Source organism: Aythya marila (genome assembly GCF_965140915.1).
Source record: "Aythya marila genome assembly, chromosome: 18".
Classification (NCBI taxonomy): Eukaryota; Metazoa; Chordata; class Aves; order Anseriformes; family Anatidae; genus Aythya; species Aythya marila.
The window spans coordinates 69,698-83,104 of record NC_139059.1 but is presented as its reverse complement, the minus strand read 5'-3'; the positions used below and the strand labels follow the sequence as shown (position 1 = coordinate 83,104).

The window sequence follows — 13,407 nt, the reverse complement described above, 5'->3', positions numbered from 1 at the left end:
GCATAGAAAGATGCATAAAACAGCTATCTACCTACACTTACATAACTGGTAAAAGGTGTTAAAAAACAGAGCTAGCTACTCCACACAAGTCCTTGAAAAAGTTCTCATCTATTCATTTTTTAAAATGAAAACAAATCAAAGCTTGTTATTCCATTACTAAGTTATAGTTGATTCCTTCTCTATTCTCTCTAAAGTTCTAAGTCACAAGAATGTTTATGAAGAAAAATTCCAGTTTGTTTCCAAACAGGCCTGTACTAGTGCCAACCAAAATCAAACTTCAAAAATTTTCATAAATTTACTACAAAATGTCTAAATGTAGTAGACAAGCCTTCTGTAGTTCACGCATTTATTTATTTTCTGTTATCAGCTTTTTTCCGAAAAGATTAATGCAAAAAAGAAAAAAGATAGAAGTTTTTAATCAGTGATACACTAAAATGTTTCTGAGAGAGACTAAAAATCTGTTAGCCACCCACTGATTTGTGACAATATTTGGTAAAAGGGATGCATTTCAAAGTACTATGTATTTTTAATTTTGATACATTTTAAAAGTTTTAGTTTCTTTAAGCTAAGAGTGTCACCTAAGGGAAGAAAAAAAAAAAAAGCATGCAGGACAGTTATACATCTGTGTAACAACACCCTCAGCCTTTTCCACCAAATTACCAGGATTGAGTGACGAGATTTCTGTAGTTAGGCCAGTGATAGTTTGTTTTGTCAGAGGAAGAGAGGACTGTATCTGTTCATCAAGACTCTCCATTTCTTTCCTCATTTGTGCAACAGCAGCCCGAAGGCTGGCATTCTGCTCTTTCAGCTTCTGTATTTCCAAGATTGGAATATCTTTTCTAAGATAACTTTTATCATCATATTGAAGTGTCTGTAAAATAAAAGCACAACACAATAACAATCCTTCATTCATGAGCAACACAGATCATACCATACCACCACACACACACAGATATTCATACTTTCAATCCAAGAACAGACTATGGGAAAAGAACCATAGAAAAAAGATGCGGTCATTCTGAGGATTTGCCTGGGGAAAAAAAAAGTGCTAACAGAAATGCTGCAATGAGAACCTGACATGGGGGAGGAGGCACAGAAAGGGAAGAAGATGGCCACAGAGGTGGCTCTACCTTATCACTGTTCTTTGAAGTGTGCTGTCTCTCTTTAATGCATGGGTACACCATCTCTTGAAAGAACTTACTGGCCCAATACCAAACTCCTTTCTGATGTGTGAAATTCTCAGAGGTGTCATTAGAGATCATCTGTTCACAAGAACATAAAGAGGCTGGACATACTTTGCTAAGCTGGAAAAAGGGAAGTATATGGAAAGCTAGTTGTGTGTGAATAAAGTGATGGCCCAATTGGGACAACAAAGTGAAATGTTCTAGATCATAACCTTTGAGAACTGTTTTCCTGTTGCATCAAATATTGCTTGATCCAGAATCCAATTTCTGACAGTCAGCAACAGCATATATTTAGGAAGAATACATGTACAGAAAAAAAAATAATTATTTTTTATAAATTGTATAGGAAAAAAAAAAAAAATACAACATGAGCAATCAAAATAGACACATTGTAAAACATACTTCCTGGTCATTCAAAATTCCAGCACAACCTTCAAGACAGTTCTGGTAGGACCAATGAAAGATTACATATTTGAGTCCTGACATTAATTACTTCTACCATTTTTCAAAGCGTGGCTGCAAACATTTTTGAAGAAATTACATTAGAGTGACAGCAGTGTATTATAATTGTGACTTCATTCAAACAGTGAAGAATTTAAATTCCACTTTGTAAAATCCTCCCTAGCTGGTGGAGACATTTGTCACCATCTATTTAAGAAATAGATACTTTTTGGCACAGGAGTATGATAAAACCCTAGAATTATAGAATATACACTATTATAGTCACTAAATTAATCTTAATTGCAAACCATCCAGATCAGATATTTTTTTAAAAGAAAAAGAGTCTAATGTGTTCGTAATATTTGTATTGAATGCTGCTAATTTATGTTACTGAGCCCCCAAAATGTTTCTTTGTATTCAACCCTAATATTTAATTATTGCAAAGCAGCAGTCCTGCCTCTCCAGAGGGAAAGGCAAATCAAGGTGCTGTGCATACTCTGGACACAGGCCAACAAATTATTTGAAATTCAACATTTATGCCTTGCATTGGTTTCTAATACTACTCCTTTTCAGTCTACTCCACCATTGCCCACTTTCCTCAGTCCCCTTACTCTTCTACGAGAGTCATCTAAAAGCTGGGATGCTAATGGACTTCCAATTAAATTTCCCTGTTGCAAGGATGCCGGCTGCCTCACAGCCCCTCTCCTGTGGCTCTTTCTGCCCTAGGAGTACGGGGTATCCAGAATATGAGAATAATCTGTCTGTTCTGCTTTTACAATCTCTCCAAGGTTGTTTAGGTGAGGATTAAGAAAAGGGAGACTGAAAAGACTTCAAGAGAAAGGCAGCAGTAGGTACCAGTACATCAAATGTGTATTCTGAATTCTGGGGACCAGAACTGCATCTCAATCTGCAACACACATATGAACCATTATGGTCTGAAACAGGAATACAACTGTTCCAGGTATTTGCTAGTGGAAAAGGGTCTAAACGGAAGACCACATTTTCATCCAGAGTTACTGTAAGTGATCTTTCCTTATCAATGCACTTGTATGGTATTAGCATGCTCTAGTTAGGCACGTGTGATCTAAGACATACTCAAACTCAAGCAACTACAAGCAAAACTTTCCAGGCTGGTGTGTTTCACATCTGTTGCTAAATTAAAGCCCAAGAATGACTAGTGCTATATTTCTAGAACTTTCAGGGGGTCTCAGACCAATCTGAAGAAAAGAACTACACACTGATAATATTGTACTACACTGTATTTAAATATTAATCTTTCTTGTCTCAGTAGTCTGAAGAAGATGCTAGCCCAGACACTATTACTTCTTTAGGAAGAATCACTGATGCAGTTGTTAACCAGTTTTTAACTTTTAATCTTTTTATTTTCTGTTTGTTTATAATTCATTTTGTACAGAAAAAAAAATAAAATAAAAAGAGATAAGGTCCTAGTTCAGAATACTACAATTTTTTTTATTGTTTGTTTTTTAAACAATGACCCTTCACATAAATCAGAGATAAAAATAGTTTTGCTGAGATGGGTACTGCTTGTCCTACAGGCCAAAAATGTAACACAGAGAGAGAATACAAGAACATGAAGAAAAGCGTGAAAATGAAAACAAAGTTATACCAGTGACAGTAACAGATTACAGTGGGCAAGTATAGTGAAAGTCAATAGTAAAATAATGTCCCCTTACCAATCTCTATTCTCTTTGTATTTGAATGAACACTTTACAAATCAGTACAATTTCAGATGAAACTGGAAAAACAACTTGCTCCATAAAATGTGTGTGCTGCAGTCTACCTTCGTCTATTTTATTATAAAAAAATGTTTTCATTTAACTTCTTGAATATATTACTTACCATAGAAAACACTGGGCGTGCTTAACATTACTTTGTTTTCTTTTTTCAGCAAGATCAGATAACACACACTTACTAATCTACTGCTGAGTATCTGTAACTGCCCAGTAGGATGCACTGCAGCACAGTTATTACTTTCACTCTTTTAAAATAGACCATTTTCAATTCTAATGCACAACCCTCCAGCATGGCTTCAAACCAGCATGTTTCCAATTTTGAATGGTGGTGTTTTTTTGTTTTGTTTTTTAACATATGCATTTAAGTAGGAATGAAAGGAAAACTTGTTTCTGAGACTAAAATAAAGGACATTATTTTAAACAGCTGGCAAATTAAGATTTTTACAGGCAAGGCTTCAAAATATAACTTCACAACTTCCAGATTGACCCCAAATTGCAACTAAGAGTCTCAGGTACATTCCAGAAAACAATTCTTCCCATTTGGATGTGCCACAATGGTACTGTACACTGTCTTCTTTTGGACCAACCATCTTTCTACATACAGACTGTTCCTTTTCCCAGTAGGTTACAGATCAGCCATAATAAAGCCCATGACACCTAACCATATGTATATTCCAGGCCACATGCCTATATTTTGAATTAAACAGGTGCCTTAGAGGAACTCTTTACAAGAAATTCAGTGGAAACAAGACCCATAAGATTTTCATCTCAGAATGTATTTATCTAAGCCAAGAGGTGAAGTGTTGTCTAACCTGTTTCTCTCCTTCAGAGAAAATACCATAGTTCAACAATGATGCTTGTACTGTCTGTTCTTTCTCAACAGTCATAGCAGAAAGAAGAGTTTCCATTTCATGCAGCCTGTAGCCTGTCTTCTGTAGATAAGCTTCAGCCTAGGAGAGAGGGAAAGAAGGGGAAGCAGAATACATTAGTATCTAAATTACAATGAGAATAGAGATTAAAAAAAAAAAAAGGAAAATGAATTTTTCTTTAAATTACACGACAGGGACTCAAAGCATATACCTTTTGGCTCTGTCAAAAAATGCCTCCACAGAAAAATAATTTGGCTTCATTATCTCATCTTCTTACTGCAAAATGGACAATGATTTTTCGTTTCTCAGAAGTGTTCCTATGTTACACCTATTAATCGTTTTCAGAAAATGGGAAAATAAAACACCAGAGTAAATGTCTGCATTATAAACTTCATGAACAGTACAGGTGTTTCCTCTGTACCTATGGTTTTACTTGGCCACTGGTCATTGAGAATTAGTTAGTCCACTGTGTAACTCTCTCTAAGCAATAAACATGTTGATACTGTATTTTATTTTTCAGGAACATTTATACTTCATAAAATAAAGGTGTCCCCCCTTTACACAAGGGGATAGGATAGGACAGGCAGAAACAGTATTTAAATAACAGAGGGTTGATTTAAATTAGATATTAGAAGGAAATTCTTCACTCAGAGGGTGGTGATGCACTGGAACAGGTTGCCCAGAAAAGCTGTGGGTACCTCATCCCTAAAGGTGTTCAAGACCAGGTTGGATGAGGCCCTGGGCAACCTGATGTAATGGGTGGCATCCCTGCCTACAGCAGGGGAGTTGGAACCAGATGATCTTTAAGGTCCCTTCCAAACCAAGTCATTCTATGATTTTTGGCCTAGCACTGCTTCTTTTTCTTCTTAAATGTCAAGAGAAAAGCAGTCTCATTTCCCAAGTTCACTTCCAATTATATTCTACATTTGTTTGGATGAGAGGCCAAAAACTAAACATCTCAGTTATAATGACTGACCACATTGCTATGTGAATAATTTAAAATATCATTTTAACATCCTGTTCATACAAAAATAAGGAAAGAAGGTTTCGTTGTTTTTTAAAATATAGACAGGTGGGAAAACTGCAATCTCCTCAAGGTTTCACAGTTGAAGGTCACATTCCACTGACAGTTAGTAAGACTTTTATTATGAAATTACATCAATATAAGAGGCAGAATGGGAAAAAAGCGCCTTGTAATTGGATGTATAACAAACAACGTATGTTACCCATCTTCTAGTTTTTTTATTATATAAAAATATAATATATATAGTATATTACTGCTTCTAGCTTTGAGGCTGACCTTTTCTGCAGTGTCAAGGTTAACAAATTTAGCAGTGTGCTGCCTACATAAAAAAATCTTACACAATCTCAGATTACTGAACACATTCCCAACAGTTCGTTACAAGAGGCAGCTGCCAGACAAGTAAAGCAACAGCTACTAAACAAGTAGTGCATATATATTTATTTTTAACTTGTCATTATACCTCTCACAAATTTAAACAGAAAAGGCAAAACCAAAACAAAATACACACTTATACAACTATAGCAGTATTAAAACATAATATTATCGTAATACATAAATGATTGATTGCTATGTGGCATCACAGCAACACAACACTGTTTCTCTACATTCCTATACCTGTTTCTGACAAGCAAGCTCTCCTTTTACTTCTTGGATTTTTCTCTCCATGTGATGCTTCAGGCTTATGTACTCCTCACACTGATGACCTATGTGACCGTCATCAGAACTACAAACAAAAATAAATTTATATTAAAGAGCATCTCTGGTGAGCTAATGAGGCATACATATAGAAAACCTTTTGAACAATAACACAACTAGAGATATAAGATGCAAGAATTTCCTAAAGAAACAGCCAGATAGATTTCCCCCCTTTCCACTATTCATAATTAGTGATCGCTTTAAAAAAAATTATCTTGCACCTAAGTGAATAAACCTTTTAAAGCAACATGACCCACTATGTGCATACTATTTGATATCCTTTTTAAAATACAAGTTTTTACTGATTTTCCAAGATGTCCACTGTCAATTAAAAAGGTCACACAACGCAAAGTATATCGTATGTTTCAGTAAATAATTTCAGTATGTTCCCCTAATAAATAAATAAATTTATAAATTTATAAATTTATTTAAAAAATAACTAATAAAAATTAGTATTGTTTCAACAGTTCTCAGCTACCAGATTGCATTAAGTTTTGAACAGTACTCTTTAAAAATTAGATGTCCTCTTCTGACACAGGCTCTTTACACCCTCAGATAACCTCCCCTTTAACCCATCATAGAGAATATTCACTGGTGAAGCTCCCTGAGAATGAGTTCAAGTGGATCATTTTTCCACGCTTCAAGTTACTCTCCACTCTCCCTGCCTTCTCCCACCCCCTTTTCTTTGAACAGTTTTGCGACCAGCATATGTTGCCACGTTACCAAAGTCAAATGATAATACTTATTCAATCCTATTGCTATTTGTTTGGTGATACTTCAGAACACCTTATAAAGTACATTAGCCATTGCATCAGCCTTGGACCTTCTTGAATTGGTCATTCAGTGTGACTCTCAAGAACACTTGTGAATAAGGCTATATTCTGGCAAGCAGCACCACCTTGTAAATATAACGTGATCTCTTTTTGTTAGAAGCTATTTGGCCTCACATTATGTTAAAGATACATGCTTGTACCCTCTTTATTTATTGATTAATAGGGATTCATCAGAAGGTTAGATACAAAATAGCTTGGACTAATTATAAGCTTTTTTTAAAGTTTATTACATATGTTGTACAATATATAAATCTTTATATATTGTAAGTAAGCAAGCAAAGGAAAAAGAAAAAAAAAAGTCATATTTCTGTCTTTCTAGTTTCTAGACTCTAATCATAATGACTTCTCCAGACAGCTACTGGTAGGATACTTTAGACTATGGCTACAATGAAAACACAGAAGTTCCTGTCATACAGAAAAGGTCAGCACCATACCATGCAGGACAGGCAGAGGAGGCTGTGTTAGGACAAGTTCTGTTTAAGTCTGCTGTTCCCAACAGTTATATCACTGTGCATGGTAGAACATTTCTAACTTCACTTGCAAACATTTGAAGCCTTATCCATACATACATTCACAATATAATTCATCTTTGAAAGTCTTGTTCAGTATCAATCACTTCATTCCCTTTCTGGAATATGAGATGTTTCACTGCTCAAAAAGAAAGCCATATCTTTGGTTCTGATTAAAGGTCTAATTTAACAGTATACCTATTGCTATCCCAGCTCCTTAGCAACACATCTACAGACCTGTCAGTATCTGATCTAGCTAGTGTCCAGCAAGTTTTTTTCTTGTCTTAATTTGGTCAAGTATTTTGCTTACTGCTATGAGCATAAGAACAAGAAGTTACCCAAGAAATCAAACATCACATGTGAACTATATGATTGTTACAAATTAAATTCTGGTATCATAATAATGAATTACAAAACCAATCCCCAAGGAAAAAGTGTTCTCTTCTGACAAATCCTTTTCTGCTCTCCGCAATGTCTCCCCTATAATCATGCCAGCTCCCCAACACATATCCCTTATGTAGGGACATGCTGTCCTAGGGAAAGCACACTTTCCATAGGGAAAGCATGCTAATTTTCACTTAATGCTACACTGTCTCTAACCCATTGCTATAAATTGAATAAGTCACTGGTAGAACTCAAGGTATAGGAGGTGTAAAAATAGCCAGGGTCACTTCTGTTAGCCTTCACTCTGTTCATGCTCTAAGCATCCCTCTGTCAGAATAGGCAACCTTATCTCCATAGTCAGAGTGCTCTCTACTGTATGAACAATGTTACTGCATTAACCCAATGCAAGTTTTGTCTTACAGGAACTAAATTTCCCTTTTCCTGCATACCATTCTAAGGATATCACATAGAATCTTTTAGGTTGGAAGAGACCCTTAAGATCATCAAGCCCAACCAACAACCTAACACTACCAGGTCCACAACTAAACCATGTCCACACCCATATGTCTCAAGTACCTCCATGGATTGGAACTCCTTTTCCACGGGCAGCCCATTCCATTGCCTAACCGTCCTTCCCTTGACGAAATTCTTCCTGATTTCCAGTTTAAACCTCCTCTGGTACAACTTGAGGCCATTTCCTTGCATCCTATCACTGGCAACCTGAGAAAAGAGACTGACACCCTCCTTTCAGTTACAGAGGGTGATGAAGTCTCCCCTCAGCCTCCTTTTCTGCAGACTAAACCCCAGTTCCCTCAGCTGCTCCTCATATGTCTTGTTTCTAAGTCCCTTCACCAGCTTCGTTGCTCTTCTCTGGACGCATTCTATCAACTCAATATCTTTCTTGTAGTGACGGGACCAGAACCGAACACTGTACTTTAGATGCAGTCTCACCAGCGCTGAATAGGAAGGAACAGTCACTTCCCTGGTCCTGCTAGCCACACTATTTCTGATGCAAGCCAGGATGCCATTGACCTTCTTGACCACCTGGGCACACTGCTGGCTCATTTTCAGCTGGCTGTTGACAAGTACCACCAGGTCCTTTTCTGCCAGGGAGCTTTTCTGCCACTCTTCCCTGAGCCTATTTCTTTGCCTTGGGTTGTTATGCCAAGTACAGCACCTGGCACTTAGCCTTGTTGAATACCATGCAATTGGATGTAGCCGATCAATCTAGCCTGTCCAGATCCCTCTGCAGAGCCTTTCTACCCTCAAGCAGATCAGCACTTCTGTACAACTTGGTGTTGTCTGCAAACTCACTGAGGATGCACTTGATCCTTTCATCAAGGACCACAGAATCATCATAGAACAGCTTGGGTTGGAAGGGACCTTAAAGATCATCTAACTCCAAAACCCCTGCCACAGGCAGGAATGCCACCCACTAGATCAGGTTGGCCTAGGCCCCATCCAACCTAGCCTTGAAAGCCTCCAGGGATGGATCATCATTGATAAATTAAGATCACTGATAAAAATATTAAACAAAATTGCCCACAGTACTGACCCCTGGGCAACACCTCTCGCGACCAGCCATCACCTTGATTAATCTCCATGCACAATGACTATTTCAACCTGGCCATCCACAGTTTTTTACCCAGCCAACAGTACATCCACCCAAGCCATGAGCAACCATTTTCTCCAGGGGAATGCATGGGAAATGGTATCAAATGCTTTGCTGAAGTTCAAGAAAACAACATCCACAGCCTTTCCCTCATCCACCAAGTACAGTGTTGTATCCTAGAAGGAGTTCAGGTTAGTCAAGCAGGATCTGCCTTTCATCCACCTATGTTGACTGGGTTTAATCACAAGGTTGTCCTGCATGTGCCATGTGATGGCACTCAAGATGATGTGCATCTCACCTGCAAAATTGTTCCAGCTCTAACTGATGCTCTTCAAGGTTTTGTTGATAGTATTTGTCTTTTTCTTCTTTCATTGACAAGCATTTCCTTCAGTGTATCCAGCTGTATTCTAAGATCACTAATCTCTGCCTGCTTAGCATTTTCAGAAATTTTCAGATGAGTGAATGTGACATCATAGAGTTCTAACCCTTCATCTCTCTCTTCTAAAGTTCTTAGGTTATAGACAAAATCTTTTAGTTTGTTAAAATTTTCATGCATGTCTTGCAATCGCTTTATGACATCTTGCAGCATATTCTTTTGACAAGGGAACTGGCAGTCATGTAGCTCTCTTTTACTAATTACTAAATGCCACTACATTTTGGGGTGTGAAAATATAATTTTTGCCTTTATACAGATGGAAAACAGAGGCATGAAATAATTAAGTCACTCAAAGGCATGCTTTCTATCAAGAACCTAAGAGCAGTCTAGCGCCAAAAGAAGAGCTGTTAACTGCATACATTTCTCTTTTCTTGAAGACATTTATGTCAAGTCAAATCAAAATACTTGACTACTAGGATTAGATCTTTCCATTCACTAACAATATTAACTGCTGTGTCCCATTAGTCTTTTCTTGCCACTATTATCTTAATATACTTCCTGTGTCTCCTTCCCAATGATACTTTACTCATCAATTACAAACCTCCTGTTCTGTTCTCAGTTAAGTCACTTTTCAGAAAGTACAACAGATATGGGGAAATAGCTTTATTTCAGTAACATGTTAACCACATCTTTAAACTTAAAAAGCAAGTAAACAACATAGAAGTAGTGCTCTTTTCTGGTGTAACTATCTGCTTCACTTCCATCTCTTCCGATTGTTTGTTCTCCACATTTGCCTTACATATAATGATAAACTCAGCAGAAGAGAAGCTATTATTATTTCAAGAAGTACTATATATATAATGGCTGATTTTTACTTTAATAAATAAATCTCTGCTCTGATTAAAAAAAAAAAATCACAAATCTCTGGAGTCATTGCAGCTTCTCGCCACACTATATTATTGTGTCAGTAGTTCCAGATAATCCCATCTGAATAAGAACAGGGTTGCAGAGTACAAATCAGACAACTGTGCCTTTGAAACAGTGGCTTTTTAATCTTCTTAAATGAAAGAGATTTCCAGATCAGCAAACGTGATGCAGTATCTCTATGGTAAAGCTTGGCACAATTTTAACCTCATTTTTCCTCACAGATGAACTAAAGAAATTAATTCTCCATGTTCAAATAATGAGTCTCTGCTAGCTGAAAGTGATAAGCATTAAAAAAAAAAAAAAAAAAAAAAAAAAAAAAAGCTTGATTTTCTCAGGCACACTGAATAACAGAACAACAAACACTGCTAGAAGACAACAGTCTACTGGTCCTAATTCTGCTGGCATAGAATTCCCATTTATTTTTAAGGCAATCAAAATCAAATTAAGTGTTCTGTTCATATTATGCTTTTTGTTAGTAATCTTCAAATTATGCTATAGTATACAAAATAGCATAAGTAGTATCTTCTTCGTTTGGGTAAGCAGAAATAGATTTTTTTTTTTTTTTTGTAAAACACATAGAAGTGGATATGCATGAGCCTTTTTGCCTGTTACATGCAATGCTACATAAATACATTAAAGATAAGATACACCTATGGTACGCTTTCTGAACTCTAGCAACACTGAAAGAAACTATGCTCAGTCTAAACCAAATAACGTATCAAAACACTTTTGTAAAAGCTATGTAAAAAAAACGACACGTGATGCATTAGCTAACCTTAGCAATACGTTATTAGACATTACCTTTGTGTAAAGAATCAAAAATAAAACCACATCTCCAGATTATTAAATCCTCAGAATTATCAAACTTAAGTCACTTTACTTTTTTGGAAAGAAATGGTTAAGAACAATAATACTTTTTCTATTACTACAACTATTACTAGTACTATTACTACAACCATCTCAAAATTAAAACGTGTACGTTTCCCATAAAAGTAGCTTGTCTCTAAAAAATATACTTCCTCCCCAACAGCACCTAACTTCCTTGAATTAATGGCACTTGTAAATTGAATGGGGTACTCTGAAGTGGATGCATGTTACATTTAACATGAGAATCACCAGCTTCATAGAAAAATATGAATAAGTAAAGATGAAAGGTTGCTGTTATTGCAATATGACCCACAGACAGAGTCCTATCAGGATCTATGCCCATCTCTGCTTACTGCCTTAAACTGAAAGACGTCAGTAGCCTTAAACATGTGCTTTCCACCAGAGACCTTTTTTTTTTTTTTTTTTTTTTTTTTTAAGAAATGCATTTTAATAGGAGATAAGGGAGTATTTTGCCATTAATAACAGCTGTATTTATAACTGTAGGTTAGCTTGAGTAATGACCATATCAGAAATCAGAGTCAGAATGGAACCCCCCTGCCATGGGCATGGCACCTTCTACCAGACCAGGTTGTTCAAAGATACATGTAACCTGGCCTTGAATGCTTCTGGGGGTAGAATTTTCAGGGAAATCACAGTGCAATTTTAAGTATAACTCGCATAGATCACCTGGATGTCTGACAGTCAAGAGAAGAACAGTAAAAATACATCTAATGACACTAAAAGAAGGAAGCAGCATAGATATGACACTACATCTTACAACAAAAACAGCTTAGCCATACAACATCAACTGCAGAGATACCTATTAAAATCCAATAACTTACTTTAAGCATATCCATAAAGAGCAGTTTGATAGGTACTCCTGTTGCTCCACATATAGGCCTAACGGAATTTATATCAGCCTCTTTTACCAAAGAAAAATTATGGCTTGGTGGTCAATCAGACAAAATCAAATGCAGCTAGCATATCTGATTCAGTGGGGATTTCACTATCGTTACTAATAAAATGCTACTTCAGTGATACAAGATTAGATGCTACATTTAAGCTAGCTACTTTTCAACTAAATAAAGAGAGCAAGGTGATGTTGAAGAACAATACAGTACAACAGGTAAGAACTTTTCCAGCTTAAATGATCCTATGGTAACCTTCAGACTTCCATACAACCCCTACTTGTAAAATAGATTTAAATCCTTCACATTTTGTTCAAGGTACAAAGAATACGTACTTTATTCTCTGTTCCTTGCTATCCTTGTAACATATTGCACATTGCACCAAGAATAAGATATGCATAACAGACTGGTAGAGCTAATACGGTAGTATTGCTTGGATTCTTTTCAAAACTACTAACAAAAGTGAGACACTCCCACATAGCCTGTAACCATTATGTGTCTCTGTCTAGTCGCAACTGTTTTCCTTGATGAAGCAGTAAGAAACAAAACAAAACAAGACAAGACCACCTGAATTTTATCACAGATGTTTCACTATGTGCTGCAAGTCACAGGAAGATGTTCAAGTAGCACAGGCCACATATGTGCAGCTACAGTGTTAAGTCGTTCTGTGCCCTATCACTGTTGCAAGGCAAAACAAAAAAAAAAAAACAAACACACACCATATGGATGCAGTTCCAAGAAAAAAAATACTACAGTTAGTGATACAAGTTAGTATCACTTCTGTGCTGTTTCTCTCTTCACTGTTAGTAGCTCTTCTGCTATTTACCTTCCAAGTAAGGTCAGTCATATAAAACAGCAAACATACATCATGCATTATACAATCTTATCAGAGCAGACAAAATATAGCAGAAACTGGAGGATAGGTTAAGGACCAGTAACATGTAAAAGAAACCTGGAATGTCTGGTAATAAACAGGGACACAGCTGGCAAAATATGTGATGGGCTGTACTATGGGGGTTCATG

At 36.6% G+C, this 13,407-nt stretch overlaps 1 protein-coding gene across 1 annotated transcript in view; it reads right to left on the bottom strand.

Annotated features, from left to right (window-relative positions):
• The window catches only part of CCDC57 (coiled-coil domain containing 57), a gene marked incomplete at its 3' end in the record, with an annotated part of 30,709 nt that overhangs the window by 16,544 nt on the left and 758 nt on the right, over window positions 1-13,407 (bottom strand). Inside the window, exons 2-4 of the mRNA XM_082774888.1 lie at window positions 5,888-5,996; window positions 4,192-4,329; window positions 661-871 (exon numbers count right to left, since the gene is read on the bottom strand). Coding sequence (XP_082631014.1) covers window positions 661-871; window positions 4,192-4,329; window positions 5,888-5,938 — 400 coding nt within the window. The 5' untranslated portion in view covers window positions 5,939-5,996. The remainder of the gene's footprint in view (window positions 1-660; window positions 872-4,191; window positions 4,330-5,887; window positions 5,997-13,407) is intronic.